The sequence below is a fragment of the Bombina bombina genome, chromosome 11 (genome assembly GCF_027579735.1).
Source record: "Bombina bombina isolate aBomBom1 chromosome 11, aBomBom1.pri, whole genome shotgun sequence".
NCBI lineage: Eukaryota > Metazoa > Chordata > Amphibia > Anura > Bombinatoridae > Bombina > Bombina bombina.
In genome coordinates this window covers 30,145,011-30,171,998 of record NC_069509.1, presented here as the reverse complement: position 1 = coordinate 30,171,998, position 26,988 = coordinate 30,145,011, and the positions used below count along the sequence as shown (strand labels likewise).

Genomic DNA, 26,988 nt, shown 5'->3' with positions numbered 1-26,988 from the left:
TAAAACAAAATAAAAAATAAACACATTTTGAAATGTTCTCTTGCAGATTAAATTAAAGGGACATGTAGCCAAATTTGTTTATTTCATGATTTAGATAGAACATACCATTTTAAACAATTTTACCATTTTACCATTTACTTCTATCAGCAAATTTGCTTCATTCTCTTGGTATCCTATGTTATGCAGTTATTTTTTTACACATTTGGTTATTGTGGATAATTATGTTTATAATTAAAATGATATTTCTTTGTACTTGAAATTATTTTCTTGAATTACTAAAATATATAATTGTATTATAATGATATAGGTCATAACACAGACATAAGACATATGAACAGTTATGTGCAAAATTGAAAAGGAAAAGCCAAGAAAAAAAATCAAACTCTACTAAGATATTTTGCCTTCTGCGATGTTTCAAGTGTTGTCAGGTTCATATTCAAATGCTCAGAAATGGAAGTAAGAAATATATTTTATTACCTGTTGTTTTAAAAAATAGCACTCAACTGAATTTACTACGTAGTAAATACCATTTATTGGGCAAGGTTTTTCAGTAAGGTTGGGTGGAAGAACAGCTTGAGCTTTAATTATTTTTTTTAATCAGATTAACATAGAGGAGCAAATAGCCATAACTCTATGGAATGTCGGAGGATTACACACACGTTGCTATTTTCATCTCACTTCTCTTCAGCGAATAATAGTATCCTCTCCAACTTCTCCATGTAATGCCTTGTCCATAGATATCGGTTGTGCCTTTCAGATATTTACCATTAAGATTGGCGTTGTGACAACTGCTGTACCAAAAGGCGCCAGAATAACTAAGTGCACAGTTACCTGCAGCATATGTGTCACCATCATGATCATATGTAGAAAAATTCTTCCCATTGTGTGTCACCAGAGAATCTCCTGTGAAGAAGTAGAGAGACCTGGTATTACTTTTTATTTTTAAAACAATCGCCTAGATTTAGAGTTCTGCGGTAGCCGTCAAAAGCATTGTTAAGGGGTCCTAACGCTGCTTTTGGCCGCCCGCTGGTATTTAGAGTCGTTTAGGTAAGGGTCTAACGCTCACTTTCAAGCCGTGACTTTTCCATACCGCAGATCCCCTTACGCCAATTGCGTATCCTATCTTTTCAATGGGATCTTCCTAACGCCGGTATTTAGAGTCTTGGCTGAAGTGAGCAGTAGACCCTCTACCGACAAGACTCCAGCCGTAGAAAAAAGTCAGTAGTTAAGAGCTTTCTGGGCTAACGCCGGTTTATAAAGCTCTTAACTACTGTGCTCTAAAGTACACTAACACCCATAAACTACCTATGTACCCCTAAACCGAGGTCCCCCCACATCGCCGCCACTATAATAAATATTTTTAACCCCTAATCTGCCGACCGCACACCGCCGCCACCTACATTATCCCTATGAACCCCTAATCTGCTGCCCCTAACATCGCCAACACCTACATAATATTTATTAACCCCTAATCTGCCCCCCCCCCAACGTCGCCGCTACCTACCTACACTTATTAACCCCTAATCTGCCTACCGGACCTCGCCGCTACTCTAATAAATGTATTTACCCCTAAACCACCGCACTCCCGCCTCGCAAACCCTATAATAAATAGTATTAACCCCTAATCTGCTCTCCCTAACATCGCCACCACCTAACTTCAAGTATTAACCCCTAATCTGCCGACCGGACCTCGCCGCTACTATAATAAATGTATTAACCCCTAAAGCTAAGTCTAACCCTAACACCCCCCTAAATTAAATATAATTTTAATCTAACAAAATAAATTAAATATTATTAACTAAAGTATTCCTATTTAAAGCTAAATACTTACCTGTAAAATAAACCCTAATATAGCTACAATATAACGAATAATTATATTGTGGCTATTTTAGGGTTTATTTTTATTTTACAGGCAACTTTGTATTTATTTTAACTAGGTACAATAGCTATTAAATAGTTATTAACTATTTAATAGCTACCTAGTTAAAATAATTACCAAATTACCTGTAAAATAAATCCAAACCTAAGTTACAATTATACCTAACACTACACTATCAATAAATAAATTAAATAAATTACCTACAATTACATACAATTAAATAAACTAAACTAAATTACAAAAAAAACAAACACTAAATTACAAAAAATAAAAAAAGATTACAAGAATATTAGGCTAATTACACCTACTCTAAGCCCCCTAATAAAATAAAAAAGCCCCCCAAAATAATAAAGGTCCCTACCCTATTCTAAATTAAAAAGTAACCAGCTCTTTTACCAGCCCAGCCAGGCACCGATGGACCAAAAGAGGACATCCGGAGCGGCAGAAGTCTTCATCCTATCCGGGCAGAAGAGGACATCCGGACCGGCAGACATCTTCATCCAAGCGGCATCTTCTATCTTCATCCATCCGGAGCGGAGCGGAGCCATCTTCTTCCAGCCGACGCGGATCCATCCTTCTTCACCGATGCCTACTCGCCGAATGAAGGTTCCTTTAAATGACGTCATCCAAGATGGCGTCCCTCGAATTCCGATTGGCTGATAGGATTCTATCAGCCAATCGGAATTAAGGTAGGAAAAATCTGATTGGCTGATTGAATCAGCCAATCAGATTCAAGTTCAATCGGATTGGCTGATCCAATCAGCCAATCAAATTGAGCTCGCATTCTATTGGCTGTTCTGATCAGCCAATAGAATGCGAGCTCAATCTGATTGGCTGATTGGATCAGCCAATCTGATTGAACTTGAATCTGATTGGCTGATTCAAGATTTTTCCTACCTTAATTCCGATTGGTTGATAGTAAGCGTCGGTGAAGAAGGATGGATCGGCGTCGGCTGGAAGAAGATGGCTCCGCTCCGCTCTGGATGGATGAAGATAGAAGATGCCGTTTGGATGAAGATGTCTGCCGGTCCGGATGTCCTCTTCTGCCCGGATAGGATGAAGACTTCTGCCGCTCCGGATGTCCTCTTTTGGTCCATCGGTGCCCGGCTGGGTGAACACGACTCAAGGTAGGGGGGTTTGGGTTAGAGTAGGGGTATGTGGGTGGTGGGTTTTAATGTTGGGGGGTGGTATTGTGTTTTTTTTTTACAGGCAAAAGAGCTGATTACTTTGGGGCATGCCCCACAAAAAGCCCTTTTAAGGGCTGGTAAAAGAGCTGGTTACTTTTTAATTTAGAATAGGGTAGGGACCTTTATTATTTTGGGGGGCTTTTTTATTTTATTAGGGGGCTTAGAGTAGGTGTAATTAGCCTAATATTCTTGTAATCTTTTTTTATTTTTTGTAATTTAGTGTTTGTTTTTTTTTGTAATTTAGTTTAGTTTATTTAATTGTATGTAATTGTAGGTAATTTATTTATTTAATTTATTTATTGATAGTGTAGTGTTAGGTTTAATTGTAACTTAGGTTAGGATTTATTTTACAGGTAATTTGGTAATTATTTTAACTAGGTAGCTATTAAATAGTTAATAACTATTTAATAGCTATTGTACCTAGTTAAAATAAATACAAAGTTGCCTGTAAAATAAAAATAAACCCTAAAATAGCTACAATATAATTATTCGTTATATTGTAGCTATATTAGGGTTTATTTTACAGGTAAGTATTTAGCTTTAAATAGGAATACTTTAGATAATAATATTTAATTTATTTCGTTAGATTAAAATTATATTTAATTTAGGGGGGTGTTAGGGTTAGGGTTAGACTTAGCTTTAGGGATTACTATATTTATTAGAGTAGCGGCAAGGTCCGGTCGGCAGATTAGGGGTTAATAAGTGTAGGTAAGGTAGCGGCGACGTTGGGGGGGCAGATTAGGGGTTAATAAATATTATATAGGTGTCAGCGATGTTAGGGGCAGCAGATTAGGGGTTCATAGGGATAATGTAGGTTGCGGCGGTGTCCGGAGCGGAAGATTAGGGGTTAATTGTGTAATGCAGGTGTCAGCGATAGCGGGGGTGGCAGATTAGGGGTTAATAAGTGTAAGGTTAGTGGTGTTTAGACTCGGGGTACATGTTAGGGTGTTAGGTGCAGACTTAGAGAGTGTTTCCCCATAGGAAACAATGGGGCTGCGTTAGGAGCTGAACGCTGCTTTTTTGAAGGTGTTAGGTTTTTTTTCAGCCCAAACTGCCCAATTGTTTCCTATGGGGGAATCGTGCACGAGCACGTTTTTCCAGCTAGCCGCTACCATAAGCAACGCTGGTATTGAGTGTTGAAGTGGCGGAAAATATGCCTTTACGCTCCCTTTTTGGAGCCTAACGCAGCCCTTCAGAGAACTCTAAATACCAGCGTTGTTTAGAAGCAGCACTAGAAAAAAAAGACGCGTAGCTAACGCACCCCTTTGGCCGCAAAACTCTAAATCTAGCCGAATGTCTTTTAATATCAGTGGGTTTTTTTAACCCCTTCCCTTGAAAGTTCTGAAAAGTAATGGTAAGCAATATTGTGTATTATCTGTTATGCCTTGTATGGAGGTTTCATAAGCAATATACATTATTTGGAGAGAGTGTTTTGAGCTGTAAATATTGAAAGTAATGTTAATTTTAATTAGAAATGATGAAATGACTTTTTTGTATTTTCCCTGGTGTCCCATTTGCATATTTTTAAAAAATTAAAGATATATGGATGGTTTTTTTCTAGGCGGTTTCTAACAATAAGAAAATCCAATTTTAGAGTGATTTATATCATGTGAAAATCCTGGTGAGAAGCCTAAGAAAAGCCTGTTTATTATCATTGTCCCACATCTACCCAACCAAAATCAAAGGATAACAGATTTCCCATTTCTATCAAATTTGTAAATTGTAAAACAATCACACTGCTAAGGGATTGGAATGCCATAGTAAATGAAGCCAAAACATACTCAAGTGAATCTGAAGTTTTTGCATGGCAAACTTTCATGGATTATATTTTAGAGGAAACAAGAAGCGCTAAACTTCTCACTACTAATCTGAAATATATGTACAAAAAAGGTAAGATAAACAGTGCTTAACCGGTACTCAAAGTACTAGAAAGCTAGGGTTAAAAAGTAGGAGTGAGAAGAACCGATAGCTCTGTAACAACCGCCACCTTTGTGAGACCTATGTGATATCCAAAATTTCGGTAAGATCTGCAATACCAGCATTTCAAACGTGACATAGTCACATTCCAAGAGGTCAGAGGTGAGATCGGAGGCCTAACGGTCCAAGGACAGACCGCAAACATATTGGCTAATTTGTATAACAATTCTACACTGAAACGGCAAAGGGACTGGTAAAGTATCCCCACTATACATTTATTTGTGTTAATACCGTAACAAATCTTTGCAAATATAATGGACAGCCCACACAGATTGTAACTGTAACAAATCTGCTTATATATCAAAGTTAGACCCGTTAAAGCCCTGAAGTTTTCATGAAAGTATTATCAAATTTTCTAATACAAGAGTGGACTGATACATCACACAAGTGAACTTTGTAAAGTGAACTTTGTAACAAAACAATCACTGGTGGATTATATTCATCAAGCGAATAAACCCACAGTAGTATACAATTGTAACTGTCTAAAGGTTTTAAAGGTGGTAATGAGTATTTAGACACAACTGTGTGGAAGATGGTGTAAAACATAGAGCTCTGATTAATATCTTTAAGAGGAGACGTCCTCTTGTATCTTGTATATGGTAGTCAAATTGCGCTTATATATGTGCAGACAGAACTAGACCAACTGTCTTTTATTGCATAACAATTATTTTATGTTTTTAAATTATGTACTCTAAATACATTTTATATTTAAATGAGATATTGTTGTAATACTCAAGATTCATATTTTAGAACTGTCGATGTATAATCCTAGCTTTCTAGTACTTTGAGTACCAGTTAAGCGCTGTTTATCTTATCTTTTTTGAACTTTCATGGATTGTCATTGTGGCTTTTGTTTGATGTATTATTCTGATAGTATGCACAGAGCGGGAGGTTCTTGTATGTTTAAACACTTTAGGTGGTAGTTTTATTTACATTATTGATCTGCCACATTTTAGTTTATTTACATTATGAATCTGCCACCTTTTAGTTTATTTACATTATGGATCTGACACCTTTTAGTTTATTTACATTATGGATCTGACACCTTTTACTAGTGTCTCCAATTTACAGTTAAACCATAATATTCTGTTATTTGTAGCCTATAATCCCCCTAATGTCAATAGACCTGAAACACTTTGAAATTACAAAACTTTTTTGTAGGCTTGCAAGATAGTAACATACCAACCAAGTGTGAAAAATTATAAATACAGTAATACTATACTGCAATAGTTGTGGGCCATTTTCTCCCACCACTTGCCTTATTTGTTATTTGTTTTGTTAACAAAGCTGTCATTATTTTGCACTATCTTACTACCTCCTCAGGGACTATTTAAAAACATATATGTGTGTACTTCCAATTCTCAGAATTGAAAAACCCACCATATTTATAGTTAAATTACAGTAAAATAGGGCAAAATAAAAAATGAAAGCTAATTACAAAGATGTTCTACAACTTGAATATACTTAGATTTTGCAAAGAGATTAATGTACAAAAGGGTCTGGGAATAGCTGAAAATATTAACTCATGGATAAATAACTGGATAAAAGACAGGGAGCAACGAGTGGTAGTAAAATGGATCATACTCAGAAAGGAAATCAGTGGAGTCCCCCAGGGATCAGTACTGAGCTCTGTTCTTTTTTTTTTATATATAATTTTTATTTGAGTTTTTTTATAAACAGGGCTTACATAGAATCAGAGTCAATGTAACACATTAGAAATATTGAAATACTGATAGCATGTGACCTAGTATTTTAAATTTACAATATACAGTGCCGAGAAACACAAATCAGGCGTGATCAATGAAAATATACAGTACACACATCTGCATCAATGTCAAAGATATATAGTAAACATTGCCCGAACATTCAAATGTAGAGTGAACCTCAGTTTTTCTAATAGAATAAGATATACATATCCCCATAGATACTAAAATATACAATAACATATTTAACCCCACTGAACATTAGAGGCTGCTCTTGGACCCCTTAAAATAACTGTGACTTAAAGGGGAGTTACAGGTGAAAAAGATCATAAAGGGCCACTATTGGACCCAAGAAAATAATATATAGTAGCGTAAAGGTTTACACCTATGCCAGTTACAAAATAGCAAAAACAATGAGTATAGGTGATTATGATGATTAAGTATGCAAATAGATACTGGAAAACTCACAAAACGTAGAAATGTGCTTTAAGATGTAGTGTAGGAGCTAGTAGCAGAAGTAACCAGGAGTATTGATAAGGAACCATCAATGCTGTCAATTTAGTTTAACCAGATGATGCATAGGCTAGACCTCGGTAAATAAGTGTTACAGATACTCGGCTTGGTCTTAAAAATAAGCAGCTATTAGTATGAGTTCTCTAAGGTAAATGTATCCCCAGAACCCATGAACATAGAGTCAATTGTTAAAAGACTAGGGTGGGTAGAGGGATGTTCGTGAAATCTATTTTCTAATATGCAGTCGCTTGCCTACTGTTGTTAACGTTGGTAAAAATGAATAGCAGATTGAGATGTGCTATCTCTGCGGTAGACAGCCCATCATCAATATAAAGCCAATTAGAAATAACCGTCCTACATTAGAGAGACCATTATTCTTAAAGAAAGGAAACTGGGCTCTGTTCTTTGTAATATTTTATTAATGACTTGGAGCAATGGATTAAATAGCAACATCTCTATTTTTACAGATGATACAAAGTTGTGTTAGGTCATTGGGTCAGAGCAGGATAAAATTGCTTTACATAGGGATTTACAAAAATTTGAAGAATGGGCAGGTAAATGGAAAATTAGATTTAATACTGGAAAATGCAAGGTTCTACATTTTGGAAGTAAAAATAAGCAGACAACGTATTATTTATATGGGACAAGACTTAGCAAAACAGAGGAGGAAAGGGATTTGGGATTAGTAATAGATAACAAGCTAAAGATGGGTGCACAATGCAGGCAGCAGCTTCAAAGGCCAATAAGATACTAACAGGTATTAAAAGAGGCATTGATGCAAGAGAGGAAAGCACAATTTTGTCACTATATAAATCCCTGGTAAGACCTCACCTTAAGTATGGAGTGCAGTTCTGGGGACCGATCTCAAAAAAATATATTGCAGACCTAAAAAAAGTTCAGAGAAGCGCAACAAAGCTAATAAGGGGAATGGAGAATTTAAGCTATGAGGAGAGACTAGCCAAACTGGGTCTGTTTTCTCTAAAATAAAAAAAGGGGCTTGAGAGATGACATGATTACTTTATATAAATATATTCAAGGCCCATATACAGAGATGACAGAAGGTCACAATTTAAGGCTAGAGTAAAGGAGATTAATCTCATGCAACGGAAACACGTTTTCACTGTAAGAGCAATCAAATTGTGGAACTCATTACATGAGGAGGTAGTAAATGCCAATAACTTAAATACATTTAAAATTGGTTTAGATACATTTCTGGTTGGAAATAGAAATCAGGGATATGATTGCTGGTGTTAAATGGGTCACCTATTTAATGGGATTAATTTAAGATCAACTGGAGATTTTATTGCAGATAAATTAAAATTTGTATAGGTTGAACACGATGGACTTCTGTATTTTTTTAACCTCATCTACTATGTTATAAAACATATTGTGCCAGATTTAGAGGAGAGTAAGTTTTTTCCACTTCTTTTGCTCCTTTGACTTCTATGGGGGGATACGTGAACACACACGCTATATTCTAACTTCGGCTTTTTACGTTAATCGGATTACCACAATAGCAAAAACAGTTTACTTTCAACTCATAATACAAGTGCAATCTGACAAACGCATAAAGCTTTCTTCGAGTGCAGTTATTGCTCAAGCGGGAGCGTTAAATAGCACTCCACTCGTAATCTGTCCCTGTATGTTACAATCTCAACTGGAACTGTTGCCCAACATGCTGGCGGAGAAGACATTAAACAACCTGGCACAGTCATTACAATATCCGTAGGTATCAACTTTTTCAAAATTAGATATTATTTTATGTCACTTTACATTTATTTTGCTTCATAAATTACCATTTTGAGTGAAAACCCCCAAGGTTATTTTTCATAATTGTAGCAATGTCTTGTACTGTGAGGGTCATTCTTTCCTTGTGAGAATTTTGCACAAAGTTTTATTTCTTAACCTTGGTCTTCCCTACAAGCGTCATCCTACATTCCACCATAGCTATTGCAAAGCAGGAATCCTATTAGATCTTTTGTATATATGTAAGGAATTAAATCCAGAACTTATACCTGCAGGATTTAGTTTATCCCCCTCTCGGAATCCTTTGACGTGCAGTTTGTATCTGTCCTCCTCCGCAGAGATTGCGAGAGGTGAGATGGAAAATTCATCATATGTTACAAACCGTGTCTCATTCTCAAAATCCTCCATGTCGATTCTGAGGCAATACATCCTCTTCTGGGTAAGAAAGTGAATATTCTTCAAGCCTGGGTGGGTAAAATATAAGAAAAAAGTGAATTATTTTATTTATTTCTGTCTAATTATTTTACAGTCAGCTGATGCTGGTATCAGACATAACTTTTGTTGAGTATCCACTTTTGCAGCTTGATGTTAAACTAATCAATATTTTGATATTGTTGATTTAGAGTACACCCTGCATGGGCAATGTATGGAGATAAGACACAGTGCCAGGCCTGGGGTTACATTTGCCCAAGTACCAAGTACTATTTACTCGAAATGTATAGGACTGTGAGTTTTATTAGATACGTTTTACTTTAGAGCAAACGTTTGCTATTCTTCACCGTTTCTGCCTTGTCTTGACCTCTAGACTGCATTTTGTCATCTGCATACCTCCCCTCTGATTTCTAGTACCACACTTGCCCTAAATTCCAGAACTTTGACCCTGATAGCATTTATTTACAATCCCCCCACAGCATCAGACCTAGAACAAACATGTCTTGTCAGTGGAGCACCTTAATGCCATATTAGTTTGGTGTTAGTTTTATATACATGAAAACACAAGGCACAAGTGCAACCCCAAATCAAGGTAGCCAAACATTTATTGTCGAGATCATAGAGTTAAAAACACTTAGACAAAGTAAAATCTTCTAAGCAAGACCATGCAATCACTCTGGTTAGTATGGAGGGTTTGTTAAAGGACAAACAAACACATAGAGGGAGGAGAGTAAGGCGCATTTCCATCTGGCTCATTAGTGAGAACGGGGAGTTACGGATGACTCACTTTTAAAGCCCCTCCATACTAACCAGAGTGATTGTGTGATATGTGAAAAAGATTTTACTTCTTGTAAGTGTATTTAACTGTATCGTCTCCACAATAAATGTTTGGCTAGCTTGATTTCGGGTTGCACTTTTGCCTTGTGTTTTTATGTATATAGATTCTACTGTGGGACCGTTTAAAACACGCCTCGAGGAATACAACTGCCCCCAATCTGCGGAGCACATGAAGGATTGAACAGACGCCGAGAAGAACACCTGATGTAGTAACCTTCTTGGATTCTGACATTTTATAAGACTGGTAACATTGACAGTTTTACAATATCTCTGTTACAGTCTACAGTTTTTCTTGTGTTTATCTATTTATATTTATTTATAGATTGATCGACTGGGACTTTTTCACATTCTATCAGTGTTGCAGAAATGTGTCTTTGTTATTGGTTTAATAGTTTTATCTGTTGCTTAAAGGGACAGTAAACTTAAGATTTTTCATAGTATTTTCCTAAATGCCTTATGTATCTAAGACAATCTAATGTAATTTCTTAATAAATAAATATTTCTTACATATCTAAAACAGGTTGCTAAACTTACATTGAGGGAGTATACGCCGGCCACCCATAACTTCTACTCTAATTTTTTTTTTCCAAGCTCCTTCTTGTGGTCAATCCCCTTTTTATCAGTCGTGCTCCTGCTTGTCTGTCCGGACGCACGATCTTTGATTGACAGGCATAGCTGGGGGCCTACGGAGCATGCGCATTATCAGGCTGCACAGGCAATACAGTCTTTACCATTATTTGCCGGTTAAGGGCATGCGCAGTTTGCAGTTGTTGGCGAAAATCCCTTGACATGCATAAGCTTGTGAACGAGCTTGAATAGGAGGAACGGGGGCGGGTCGAGACCTTCCTATAAGATGAACTTTTTGGCGAGAAAATACTCCCACATCAAGAGCTGCTGAATGGGCGGCGAGTAAGGGCTTTGAGAACGTTGATTTTTGGTATTTTAAAGTGTTATAACTTTATTTTTAAACAATTTATTGAAAAGATTACATAAGATTAGCGATTACAATAATAGAGCCTGCTTTAAACTTTAAAAAACAAAATTTACTGACACTTTAAGATTCAATCTTTTTAATAATATTATGGAAAGTTACATTCAGGTATAGTAATTACCCAACCAGTACTCTCCATCTGCATGTCCAAATCCATCTTTGTATCCTTCCCAATAACGGTAAAAGTCAACAGAACCATCAAAGCGTTTTTGAAATACCTAGAAGCAGGGTGTCAGATGGGATATAAATTAGTAGAAGAGGATTGGAAGTAATGGATAGAAAAATGAGTTAATATGAGCTGTCTCATGGCTATTTTATTTACTTATAAGTGAAACTTCATAGGCCCTAATATTCAAAGATTCCCCAGCTTAGAGAGAAATTGTCATTCAGACTTCACAAAGGCTGAACTCACTGAATTTTCAAAAGAAAAATGAAGGACACTCCAGCACAGCGAGATCTCTCTCAATTACGTATGTGAAGCAGAGACAAGCCACTGCATGATAGAGTTTTGTTACACTTGCACTTTGTACTTTGTATGTTTTATTACTATACATTTCAGATGGGGTAATTTCAGTATTATTGCATTTAATCTTTGCACTTTCTCATTTATATTTTAATACATTTAGATTTAGATCTAGCAGTGATTTTACACATTCCGATTAGGCTTTGAAAGTTTCTGTGTTACTTTAAAGGGACAGTCTACTCCAGAAATGTTATTGTTTAAAAAGATAGATAATCCCTTTATTACCCATTCCCCAGTTTTGCATAACCAACACAGTTATATTAATACACTTTTTACCTCTGTGATGACCTTGTATCTAAACATCTGCAGACTGCCCCCTTTTTTCTGTTCTTTTGACAGACTTTCATTTTAGCCAATCAGTGCTGACTCATAAATAACTCCACAGGTGTGAGCACGATGTTATCTATATGGCACACATGAACTTGCACTGTCTAGTTGTGAAAAACTGTCAAAATGCACTGAGAGAAGAGGCGGCCTTCAAGGGCTTAGAAATTAGCATATGAGCCTACATAGGTTTAGCTTTCAACAAAAAATATCAAAAGAACAAAGTAAATTTGATAATAAAAGTAAATTGGAAAGTTGCATGTCCTATCTAGATCATGAAAGTTTAATTTTGAGTAGAATGTAACTTTAATAACTTAGGATAATACTTTGTAGATTTCTGTGAATCATTTACAAATTACATTTCACTTTGTATTTTCTCCATTGTAATCTGACAGTTTCAGAAAGTTGGAGGGAGAGGGCAGTTCCCTGGGCTCAATAGGGGAGTTCCCAGGGTATGTCTAAATCTGCTTTTTGAATATTTCACTAGGGATCTCGCATACTGGAGGTACATTTTAGATCATCTCATCTGAGCAGAGAGAGAGAGGTTTTGAATATCAGGGCCATAGAGAGAACTAAGCTATCTGGGTTGTAAATATCTTGAACATCTTAAAATGTGTTCTTGCTATTAGGTGAAGATTTTACTATGATCAAGAGAACATCCTGATGAATAGAAATGTTTTTCATCTTACCCAAATTAAATATTGAACTGCTTTGATTTAATGCTGCAACTACATCGACGTGACAAGCTACCCCAAACCTTTTGTCTCTGCACCCTCAACCTGTAGACTGTAAGCTCTCTGGAGCAGGGCCCTCTTCCTCCTGTACTAGATTGGTTTAGTCTGGTATGTTTTTGTATCTTATCACAAATCTTTGTCATTAAATACCCCTCTCTCTGTACCCAGCTCTACGGAATTTTGAGGAGCTATACAAATAAATAATAATAATTATAATAAAAACAAGCAATGACAGAAGAATAAAAGCTTTTGTGTTTTCTCCAGGATAATGTTTGTCTTGAATGTTATAGTGGCTTCATATGTCCAAAGATAAAAAGTTATAAATGAGCAGATCAGGTAGACAGCTAATAAGAAGCTGGGACAAGATGAAAGAAGTCAGATGTACGAAGGAACTGAATGCTAATGTAAGAAGTTCTACAAATGGTTTACACATTGCTCCAATTAAACAATTATATTAACATAATTAAACATTTCCCAGCGGTGCCAACCTTAAACCTTCCTAACCTCATTATTGTAGATTAAAACAATATCAAATCTGAAAATGAAAAAAAAAAGGATAAAATAACATTCAAACACATGAGAGCAATTCCCATAGACGAAACCTGGTTCATTCAGATATTTCCATATCTGACTATTTTGCACTTTCATGTTATTCTAATTGTTGCTTATTCTAATTCTTGCTCACTGCATTTACAGTACATCTCTATCTACAAGGAATTCTATGAAGACCTCCTAAGGTGCTCACCCTATAGGAGTCTTGGTGATATCCCTGAATACAGTAAGGGGATGAAAACTAGTTGTATCATCTGTAAGACTATAAGACTTGATAACCTAATTATGTATAGCTTCGACGAGAGAAGGGAACAGTGACAAGATCAGAATTAAGGGTTTTTAAAAGCTAAGGCTGTAAGTATGCTTCACAAAATGAGGAACACCAGAAAAAACCCCTGAAGTTAAAGGGTTGCAGGTTCAGGAGTAATTTGCAGAAGCTACTTCACATAAAGGGTGTTTGCCTCATTGAATAAACTTACATTAGAGATAATAAAGACAAATACTGTGGGGGACTTTAAGAATGTCTGGGATAAGCACAAGGCTATTCTATGTACTAATTAATGCCTGTGATAAACATAAGGCTATCCTGTGCACTAATTAATGCCTGGGATAACCGTAAGGCTATCCTACATACTAATTAATGCATGGGATAAGCCTAAGCCTATCCTACATACTAATTAATGCATGGGATAAGCATAAGGCTATCCTACATACTGATTAATGCCTGGGATAAGCATAAGGCTATCCTGTGCACTAATGAATGCCTGGGATAAGCATAAGGCTATCCTACATACTAATTAATGCCTGGGATAACCGTAAGGCTATCCTACATACTAATTAATGCATGGGATAAGCATAAGGCTATCCTACATACTAATTAATGCATGGGATAAGCATAAAGCTATCCTACATACTAATTAATGCCTGAGATAAACATAAGGCTATCCTACATACTAATTAATGCCTGGGATAAGCATAAGACTATCCTACATAGTAATTAATGTCTGGGTTAAGCAAATTAATCATATGGCTATTCTACATACTAATTAATGCCTGGGATAAGCATAAGGCTATTCTACGTATTAATTAATGCCTGGGATAAGCATAGGGATATCCTACATACTAATTAATGCATGGTATAAGCACAAGGCTATCCTAGGTACTAATTAATGCCTTGGGTAAGCATAAGACTATCCTACATACTAATTAATGCCTGGGATAAGCATAAGGATATCCTACATTCTATTTAATGCCTGGGATAAGCATAAATCAATCCTACATACTGATTAATGCCTGGGATAAGTTTATGGCTATCCTACATATTAATTAATGTCTGGGATAAGCATAAGGCTATCCTACATACTAATTAATGTCTGGGATAAGCATAAGGCTATTCTACGTACTAATTAATGCCTGGGATAAGCAGAGGGCTATCCTACATACTAACTAATGTCTGAGATAAACATAAGGCTATCCTACATACTAAGTAATGCCTGATATAAGCATAGGGCTATCCTATATAATAATTAATGCCTGGGATAAACATAGGGCTATCTTACATACTAATTAATGCCTGGGATAAGCATAAGGCTATCCTACATACTAACTAATGTCTGAGATAAACATAAGGCTATCCTACATACTAAGTAATGCCTGGGATAAGCATAGGGCTATCCTATATAATAATTAATGCCCGGTATAAGCATAGAGCTATCTTACAAACAAATTAATTCCTGGGATAAACATAAGGTTATCCTATATGCTAATTAATGCCTGTGATAAGCATAAGACTATCCTATATACTAATTCCTGTTTGGTATAGCATAAGGCTATAATACATACTAATGAATGCCAGGGATAAGCATAAGGCTATAATAAATACTAATTATGTCTATAATACATACTAATTATTTCTATCAATTAATGTCTATCTGGTGATCCAATGTCTATCTGGTGATATCTTTAGAAATAAATTACTGAAATTAATAGAAGATGGCTATAAGGAGGGCATTTTGACTTCAAAGGAAAAACAATATCTTACACCTTTTAAACCTGATGTACCGTTCTATTATCATTTGCCCAAAATCCACAAAAACAATAAGATACCACCAGGTAGACACATAATAGCTGGAATAAACAGTACCACAGATAAACTATCAGCCTATATTGACCATTATCTACAGAGATATGTCATTCAGTTACCATCATTTATCAAAGATACTACAGATCTTTTAAATAAATAATATCAAAAAAGAAGTTGGATATATCTGGATGACGTGATGTTTGTGCTCTGTACTCCCATATTTCTCACCAGATAGGAATAGATTGTATCAAAAAATATTTAGAAGATGATATTTATATGCCCGCCAGTCAGAAGGAATATATATTAGAACTTATTCTTTTTATTCTTCAACATAACTATTTCAAATACCAAGTCCAGTACTTTTTACAAATCAAGGGTACCGCCATGGGGACCAGGTTTGCCCCCAGTTTTGCCAATTTAGTGATGGGTAGGTTCGAAGAGACCTATATTTACCATCAAGACTGGGGGCTGAACCTGGTCTTCTATGGCAGGTACATTGACAATCTTTTTTTTATATGGAATGGGTCAATGGAGACAATTAGAGAGTTTGTTCGGTACCTTAATGATAATACATTTGGATTGTCTTTCACCAGTAATATACAAAAAGATTCAGTTGAATATTTGGATTTAATTTTATCATGAGACTCCGACAATTCCATTTTTTCCAATACCTACTTTAAAACAGTAGACAGCAATAATTTTCTGAATTATAACAGTAATCATCTTATAAGTTGGAAAAAGAACATACCATATAGTCAATTCCGTAGAATCAGAAGAAATTGTTCCACCTTGAAATCTTATGACCAACAGGCAGTTATTTTGAAAGAGAGGTTTGGGGACAAGGGGTACCCCAAACAACTCATAGAAGAGGGCTATCTTAGAGCAAAGGCCTTAAATAGGGAACAAATTATCAATCCAACACACACAAACGCTCCAAAGAAACAAACGACAAGTGAACAGCAAAGTATGTCTTTTATTACCAATTTCAATTCAAAAAATAAAATAATAAAAAAGATCATTAACAAACACTGGTATCTTTTACAAAAAGACCCCATCTTCAAAAAAATCATAGAGGATAAACCTACAATCACATTCAGAAGGGCTCCCACGCTGAAACAAAAATTAGCACCCAGCAAAATAGTTATGAATAAGAAACTTAACTTAGGAAGATGTTAGAGAGAAAAAACTAATTACAAATGGTTCTTTCAGATGTAATACAAAAAGGTGTAATATGTGTAAATATATATCCCATGGAGCAAAAGAGGTAACCTCTTTTACCACAGGTTGTACGTACCCCATTCGAGGGAAGTTAGATTGCAGCTCCACACATGTTATATATGTGTTAACATGTAAATGTGGGATCCAATACCTAGGGCGCACTATTAGAAAGATCAAAAGGAGGTTGGGAGAGCACTATAGGAATATCACAAAAAATAGCAAGAAACGCCCCTGCGGAGGTGATAGCTGGCAATCTTTGTCTTTGTCACGGCCAATAGAGCAGGGAGACCATCCGGTCTGATCTTTCCCTTCCGCCAAACCCCCCTCCCTCCCTTTTTTTTTTTTTTTCTCCTTATTCTCTCTCCCTTTCTAACTCTTAGAATCTGCTCCTTTCCTCTCTTTCTTTCCTTCTCTATAATTACTTATAGCAGGCATGTGTCGACGGTTCTGATGCATGCCAACACTCAGGCTTCACTGGGGTGTATGCTATCACACCCAAGATTGTTTCAATTTGATGTTTTATGGTTTAGTACTGAGCACAAGAGTCATCATGAAGATAAATGCGGAATAACCTAAATGGACTAACTGGTCATTAAGACTGTGCATTATCAAACACAAATCGCCATAAAAGGGTCTATCTGATACAAGGAGTGTTTTTTTTTTCTTGGTTGATATCGACCCAATGCCCTCCATAGGGACTTAAGAAGATAAGCTGAAGAGCAATGCACACTTTCTGTATAAAATGATTGACTCTGTATGTTTATTATCTATGTATTGTTTTTGAATAACCAAATAAAGCTTTTTGAAAAAAAAAAAAAATAGCATGAAACATAGTGTGTCTAGGCACCATAATATATGTCACCTGAAAGCGCCATGCCAATTTCGTGTAACCCCTCTGGAAAGTATTCCGCCTCTAAAAGGGGCAAATAGATATACAAGACTCCGTCAAAGAGAGACATACTGGATTTTCAAATTTGGGTTTGAACGACAATCTAGACATGGCGGCTTTCTAATGAGCAATATTAACCTAGAAACGCATATAGGCTCATTGGGGGTCCCCTATACTTAGGTCACCTGATATTTACCATTAAAGATCCTCTTTATATAGTTGTTTATTTTTGGTCTCTTAGTTTTGTAATCCCTCTCTTTTGCACGCAGTATCAACGTTCAATATATCACTACATATCTATCATATATTGTTATATAAAGGCTTTTCCATTTCTCAGCTGCCCGGTTATATTTATATTTTTAACCTACACTAATATATATAGTATATATCTAGACTACTCTATACGACATGTATGACCCATTAGGGGTCTCACTTATATGGTAGATGCCTCAGATGGTAGATGCCCCTATATACATTCATAATCTTCCACCATGGGACATTTATAGAGTCTTCACTACATACGAACCTTTCTACCAGTGACACTCACACAGTGTCTATATTTTATAATATTAACACATAGAGTCTTTATTACACAAAAAACCAAAACAAAAATAGTTTTCAGATCCTTAAGATCAATAGATTGCCACACTATTTGAATATGATTCTATTATCGCATATACGTGATGTATTTGTTTAATCTACTACGCCCATTCCCCTTCTACCATCTCCCATTGGCTCCCTTCACTTATACACATCCCCATGATCTGTAACATATATATATATATATATATATATATATATATATAGACAGGCCACCAACCAATATATGAGATCTCTACCCCCACCTTCACTCTAAGTGTCACACCCTATATCAATCTCCACCACAGCCCCCTTCCTGCATTTATACACCTTGGACTACATCATGTTAATTCCACAACTTCCCGATCTTAACACTACACCTTATTATATTTTTTTGACGCTATCACATTCCCCCACATTATCACACTTTACATGATCACGGTATAATTGTTGAGTAAGTACAGCACATAAGCAGTTTATACCTATAGATATATTACACAACCGGGTTCACCGATTGGCTCTTCTAGCCAAACCCCGATATACCTGAATTAGTAGGAGACACAATATTTTAGAATTGATAAGATTCAAAATCCCTCTTTAATAGTATTAATACACCTTGATCCCCAACTATCCTTGTTGACATAACTTGTCCCCAGCCATGCAAATTAAAATTGCCAATTTTGTATATACATCCTATTAAACACGAACACACTATAAACTCTATAGATCGGATAGCAATTAACACTAGGGCAAACCACTCCATTTCAAGCACACTTTCCCAGTTTAACTCACAGACCATTACAAGAACACACACATAAAATATACATAGTTCCATGCTAGTTTAGTTTGCATATACTCCTATCACATACAAGAAAATATTTAGTAGAGTAGAGAATACAAATTTATTCCAATCTAGCCAAACCCCTCACAACAAGAATCTGTTTTTCTAAGAGTCATAACTTGTCGTTACCATCACTTTAATAGTTTTAATAATGGAGTGATGTACCACTAGATATTAGGTCTTTAAGTACAATATTTACACATACAGATCAATATTTAAGTACTTTTATATTTTCCCAGTCTATTTAGAGATTAATATATTAGTAGCGCTATGCTCGTTTTATTACACTCCCCTTTTTTCTTATGTTCCAATCAACGTGTAAATAAATACATACAACGTTTATACTTTCACAAATGTGCCCTTTAAAGTATTGTGCTGACAATCAATATGTTAACGTATTTCCTAGTACGTCTCAGTACACCCCCGTCATTCACTAACCAGCAACGAGTGTAGCGAGAAATTGTTACTTTTTAACCATATCCCTTATATATTTTCTACATTTAGCTCTATACAAGCAACTTAGGTAAGCCCAACACCACACCCCCATTTAAGAGATCTTAACCAATCGTTAAGGGAACAACACACAAGCCTCTCATTGTATATATTTACACAACCCCATTTCCACTACAGGTTGTATATACAGCCGGATCAAAGGGAGTAAAAAATAGAAATGAAGATCACCTACTCTAAAGTTTTTATTATAATTTTTGAACACGTAAAGGGCCGCATTATGCAGGTCGAGAATGGTAAACCTATATTCAAAATTAAAAAGGTAAGATCCGCTCATAAATGTATAACACTTATCTCAGCGTCAAGCGACGAAATACTCTATTGTTTAACATTGATACAGGCTCAAAAGAGGGGCGAATGTTTGAGGTACAGCCATAATTATTCATCTGATGTTTATCATTGATAGCAACATTATAGTACCTCTTAAATGTTTGTATTTGGCAAGTTTGTTTGATTTTGCTTTGCAACTTGGTGTAATTAAGTTGTGCAGCATTATGGCTGTTTTTACCAAACTCTGGGCTTTAAAGGCACAGCTAGCCAACCTAGGGTTGTTTGTTTTGCTCTGGTGTATAAGGATTAACACAATGTTCACACAAGTTAGCCTTAACATTAAGTGTACAAATTAGTGTACTAAGATATGACGCAATAATATGAATATTGTATTCCTAACTGAGGTATAGATATATGATAGAAAATCTCATGAGAATTGACATGACAATTGCACCTGGGCAATTAGGGAGGGGGAGGAACCAATTAGGGCCCAGGTAGGAGAGATATAAAAGTCACAGCTTCCATTAGTTTAACAGATGCCTGATGAAACAGCTAGCATAGCATTACAATCTGTTGTTTTAACTTGTTTTTAACACTTTGCGTAATGTACATGCCCAATGGTTTTATATTATTTGTTTTAATAAAACTTCAACTGCACTATATGGAAGCCTGACCCCTTTTTGGACCTTGCTTTGGGCACCCCTGAGCCCCCACATCCTCCTGAGGATCAGTTAGCTGGGAAACTGTAAGATCCCAGCCTGTGTCACTTAGCACATTGGTGCTGCTTATTTTGTGAGTATATATCCTTCCTAAGTCCTGCTATTATTGGTGTTACTCGCAGTATTATACTAGGAGGCGCCCTGGTGTTTTGTTTTTATTATCTACAGATATTTAGACTCTGGGTACCCTGAGCCCCTACATCCCCTGGAGGATCAGTTCGTTGGGAAACTTAAAGATCTCAGCCTGTGTCAATTAGCACAATGGTGCTGCTCATTTTGTGAGTATAATTCCTTTTCTATTCAAGAATATTGGCTACAACCACAGTATTATACTAGGAGACGCCCTCTTGTTTTGTGATCCTTCACAGATATTGAATACATACTAATTAATGCCTGGGATAAGCATAAGGCTATCCTACATACTAATTAGTGAGTGTGATAAGCATTGGGCTATCCTACATTCTAATTAATGTCTGGGATAAGCATAAGACATAAGGCTATCTTACATACTAATTAATGCCTGGGATAAACATAAGGTTATCCTACGTAATATTTAATGCCTGGGATATGCATAGGGCTATCCTACATACTAATTAATTCCTGGGATAAGCATAAACCTATCCTATGTACCAATTAATGCCTGGGATAAGCATAAGTCTATCCTACATACTAATTAATGACTGGTATACGCATAGGGCTATCCTACATACTAATTAATGCCTGGGATAAGCATAAGGCTATTCTATGTACTAATTAATAAATGAGTTAAGTATAAGACTCTACTACATACAAATTAATGCCTGGGATAAGCATAAGGCTTTCCTATGTAATAATTAATGCCCGGGATCAGCATAAGGCTATCCTACAAACTAATGATTGCGATTTGCATAGGGCAACCCTACATACTAATTAATGCCTGGGATAAGCATAAGTCTATCTTACATACTAATTGATGTTTGGGATAAGCATAAGGCTATCCTACATACTAATTAATGCCTGCAATAAGCATAAGGCTATCCTGTGTACTAATTAATGCCTGGGACAAGCGTAAGGCTATCCTACATACTAATTAATGCCTGTGATAAGCATAAGGCTATCCTGTGTACTAGTTAATGCCTGGGATAAGCTTAGGGCTATCCTACATACTAATTAATGCCTGGAATAAGCATAAGGCTATCATATGTAGTGATTAATGCATAAGATAAATATAAGGCTATCCTATGTACTAATTAATGCCTGGGATAAGCATAAGGCTATCTTATGTACTAATTAATGCCTGGTATAAGCATAAGGCTATCCTATGTACTAATTAATGCCTGGGATAAGCATAAGGCTATTCTATGTACTAATTAATGCCTGGGATAAGCATAAGGCTATCCTATGTATTAATTAATGCCTGTGATAGGTATAAGGCTATCCTATTTACTAAGTAATGCCTGGGATAACCGAAAGGATATCCTATATATTAATTAATGCCTGGTATAAGCATAAGACTATCCTGTGTACTAATCAATGGCTGGGATAAGCATAAGACTATCCTATGTACTAACGAATGCCAAAGATAAGCATAAGTCCATCATACATACTAATTAATACATGAGTTAAGCATAAGACTCTACTACATACAAATTAATGCCTGGGATAAGCATAAGGCTAACCTATGTAATAATTAATGCCTGTGATAAGCATAAGGCTATCCTACATACTAATTGATGTTTGGGATACACATAAGGCTATCCTACATAATAATTAATGCCTGGGATAAGCATAAGGCTATCCTACATACTAATTGATGTTTGGGATAAGCATAAGGCTATCCTACATACTAATTAATTCATGGGATAAGGATAAGGCTATTCTACATACTAATTAATGCCATGGATAAGCATAAGGCTACCCTACATACTAATTAATGCTTGGGATAAGCACAAGGCTATCCTACATACTAATTAATGCTTGTGATAAGCATAAGGCTATCCTATATACTAATTAATGTCTGGTATAAGCATAAGACTATCCTATGAACAAGCTTAAAAAAGAGAAAGGTGTTGTAGAGACTTAATAAATAACTACGCATAAGACAGGGATTTCAGCATTTTCTTTTTTATTGGTTACAATAACCTTATCAAACTTCCCATTTGGGAAATAAACACGGTGCAATATTGTTCTTGCAAGCCTATAACAGATAAAACATCACTGATACTTGACTATGCATAAGAACCACATCCAGATTGTACACAGAGAGCTAAGACCTTTCTGTCCTAGGACATCGATATAAAGCATTCACACATTGGTCATGTACTTATCTAGCTTATCCAACAAATAACACCTCTAACAGAGGATGACCATGCAATTATGCACAAATCGGCCATCATGTTACACCATGAGGATCTATATTTGTTTGTGGTATAGGTTACCTGAGATCGCAAATGAATATTATAAATTCAATATTGGTTACTGATACACATAAAGAATAATATACTTTATGAAAGACAACCTATAAGTACATAGTTAAAGCATGCTTAGAATCGGTAGCATTGGACCAGGGGGAACCGGGCAACACCTATTTCAGAGGGCACCCCTAACATGTCTGAAGGATTACGGTGTCATGAAATATAAATTAGGATCTATGTTCGGTCCCCCAACATCAGGTCACAAAAATACCGCATAATAAGTTTGTAAAGAGAGATAAAAATACATTACAAACAGTGAGAAACAAAGTAACAAATTTCCTATATATAGAAGCCGTTGTCATACACGTCCTTAATGGACAGTAAAAGGTGAAAAGCCAATCTTTTGGCAATTTTTTGGATGTTTCCTCCAGGCTGGATAGTACCTTTAGTGAATACCGTCCAAAACAAATGTTATCATATGCCAGATGAAAACCGCCATATAGTGACGTATTCAGAGGGGTAGAATTCCTTCCCACTGTTGCGGCAAATCACGGTTTCTGTTTAGACAATCCTCAGAGGCAAAAGCAAACGTGTGTATCCAAACGGCTTACTGAAAGCTGTAACTGCCTACTTTGTTTCCAATTGTTGCGGCTTGGTTACAAACTTGCTTGATCCAGGACAGAGCAGCCCGCTCTGTGTACATCACTGCCGACGCGCGTTTCACCCCCCACGTGACCAGTCCACTGCGTCATGGGGTTTCCTCAGGGCAAACGGATCATAAGACTATCCTATGTACTAACTAATGCAAAAGATAAGCATAAGGCTATCCTATGTACTAACTAATGCCAAAGATAAGCATAAGACTATCCTATGTACTAACTATTGCCAAAGATAAGCATAAGACTATCCTATGTACTAACTAATGCCAAAGATAAGCATAAGTCTATCATACATACTAATAAATACATGAGTTAAGCATAAGACTCTACTACATACAAATGAATGGCTGGGATAAGCATAAGGCTAACCTATGTAAAAATTAATGCCCGGGATAAGCATAAGGCTATCCTACATAGTAATTAATAACTGGGATTTGCATAAGGCTACCCTACATACTAATTAATGCCTGGGATAAGCATAAAGCAATCCTACTTACTAATTAATGCCTGGGATAAGTATAAGGCTATCTTACATATTAAATAATCCCTGGGATAAGCATAAGGCTATTCTACTTACTAATTAATGCCTGAGATAAGCATAGGGCGATCCTACATACTAACTAATGTCTGGGATAAACATAAGGCTATCCTACAAACTAATATATGCCTGGGATAAGCATAGGGCTATCCTACATACTAATTAATGCCTGGGATAAGCATAAGGCTATCCTACATACTAACTAATGTCTGAGATAAAAATAAGACTATCCTACATACAAATTCATGCCTGGGATAAGCATAATGCTACCCTACATACAAATAATGCCTGGGATAAGCATAAGGCTATCCTATATACTAATGTTTGGTATAGCATAAGGCTATAATACATACTAATTAATGTCTGGGATAAGCATAAGGCTATAATACATACTAATTAATGCCTGGGATATGCATAATACTTTCCTAAATACTAATTAATGCCTGGGATAAGCATAAGGCTATCCTACATACTAATTAGTGAGTGTGATAAGCATAGGGCTATCCTACATAAGAATTAATGCCTGAGATAAGGATAAGGCTATCATACGTAATAATTAATGCATAAGATATACATAAGGCTATCCTATGTACTAATTAATGCCTGGGATAAGCAAAAGGTTATCCTGTGTACTAATTAATGCCTGGGATAAGCATAAGGCTATCCTACATACTAAATAATGCCTGGGATAAGCATAAGGCTATCCAATATACTAATTAATGCCTGGGATAAGCATAAGGCTATCCAATATACTAATTAATGCCTGGGATAAGCGTAAGGCTATCCTATATACTAATTAATGCCTGGGATAAGCGTAAGGCTTTCTTACATACTAATTAATGCCTGTGATAAGCATAAGGCTATCCTGTGTACTAATTAATCCCTGGGATAACTGTATATAAGGCTATCCTACATACTAATTAATGCCTTGGATAAGCATAAAGCTATCCTATGTACTAATTAATCCCTGGGATAACTGTAAGTCTATCCTACATACTAATTAATGCTTGGGATACGCATAAAGCTATCCTACGTACTAATTAATGCCTGAGATAAACATAAGGCTATCGTACATACTAATTAATGCATGGGATAAGTCTATGGATATCCTATATACTAACTAATATTCAAAGTTCAATTCTTTGTGAGAGCCGGGTTTTCGTTCACACGCAAACTTTTTACTTTTAACTTGTAATACGAGCGCAACCCGACACATACAAAAAGCCTCCGTCTTGTAAAGTTAACGTGCGAGCGGGAGCTCTAAATAATTTAGTCCTAATTGGGCCTATGATTCTTCTCTTCAGTCAAAATCTATCTATCTATCTATCTATCTATCTATCTATCTATCTATCTATCTATCTATCTGTGTAAGCCACAGCCGTAGTTATGGGGAGAAAATTGTTGAGGTGGGAGGGAGCTCATGGGTCAATGCCTAGGGCAGCACAAAATCTAAATACCCCACCCAGTATAGCTGTAATGCAAGACTGGTAAATAGAAGATAAGATAAAAAAGAACTTGAGTTTTGTCTTGTTGCCCCTGAGTTTTAGGATGGACATGCCTGTTGTAGACCAAAGATATACTGGTGAAAGCACATAAGGTGCTAAAAGATATATATACATTAGAGATAGAATAGCTTATTGAGAATCTTTTATTTACTGAGAGAAATAGCTAACAGGAAGGTGATGGGCAGATAACTTGTCTGTGGCTTCTGCTACATGGTTGTAACTTACCGTCCAAGGTCCTCCTGGGCTGGTCATGTCACAGAAGACTGGTACTGCAGGAGAGTAGGGTCCATTAGGGTATATTAGATAGACCCCATCTGAGGTTAGACCCTGCCCCCTGAACACATCTGAGCAGTCATGGGGGTAACAGGAGTCCATACATGCCCCAACTGAGAAGAGACAGTAACAGTACAAGTTATTCTAACATGCCATTCAGCAGGGCTGCTCTGTGTATAGCGCTACAGGGAAACCCTTGGTATTTAGAATATAGCTGCATCTCTGATTCTGCATTTGTGTTTGCAATGTATACAAATACAATGTAATAGCAATAGGTTATAGGATAGAACAAAACATTTACCTATAACATCTCTCCTATCTCTCACACAAACACATGGGTTTTTCACCACAAGATACTTGTTGACTCTAGAACTAGGGATGAAACTTTTATTAAAAAGCTTTACATATTTACATTAAATTCATGTTTTCTATGTTGTATGTAAGAGATGCTATTTTATTTTATTTTCATGATTTTGTGCTTGTGGGTAATGTTCTTATCCACCATACTGTGGAAGTTGCCTATATCAGCCAATAAGGAATGTGTTTTGCACAAACTTGCACTTTCTATTAGTTTAAAAGTCAGTTTAACTAAACAACTAATAATTTCGTTTTTTTTTTACTATGCATGAAACATCTTTAAACATTTTCGTTAGTACCATTCCATATGTGTTATACATTATTTTGAGTTTTATATTCCTTTAACTAAACAACTAATTATTTTGTCTTTGCAAAATGCTGTTCTACTTACCATTATTTTGATTTTTTGGCAATGTTTCCAGTGTCACCTGACCTCTCTCCAGTGATGTAAGCAGAATAACATACAGGAACAGATTCTGATTGGTGCAAAATAAAAATAAATTGATACAATGTACATACAGCACTACATCTCTATTGTCTATTCAATAATAACATATATCATTCATAAATGAGACATCCTATTAGTTTCTGACAAATTTGTATTAATCCTTGTTATATTATAATCACCTGTATACAAAATATTTTTTTATCTGGCAGTAACAGTCATACTATCCTCATGCTATTATTTTACACACTGCTTAGTTTATTCCTAATATACTATTTGTCTGTGTATCCGTCTAAGCCTCTCACCTGCAT

At 36.0% G+C, this 26,988-nt stretch overlaps 1 protein-coding gene across 1 annotated transcript; it reads right to left on the bottom strand.

The window, feature by feature from the left end:
- Positions 1 to 649: 649 nt before the first annotated feature.
- LOC128641620 (microfibril-associated glycoprotein 4-like) lies at positions 650 to 26,988 on the bottom strand. Its single transcript, XM_053694157.1, has 6 exons — positions 26,983 to 26,988; positions 26,624 to 26,708; positions 25,828 to 25,988; positions 11,387 to 11,483; positions 9,275 to 9,469; positions 650 to 903 (listed from the first exon to the last, which is right to left on the bottom strand). The coding sequence occupies exons 1-6, from the start codon at positions 26,986 to 26,988 to the stop codon at positions 650 to 652; spliced, it is 798 nt and encodes a 265-aa protein (XP_053550132.1).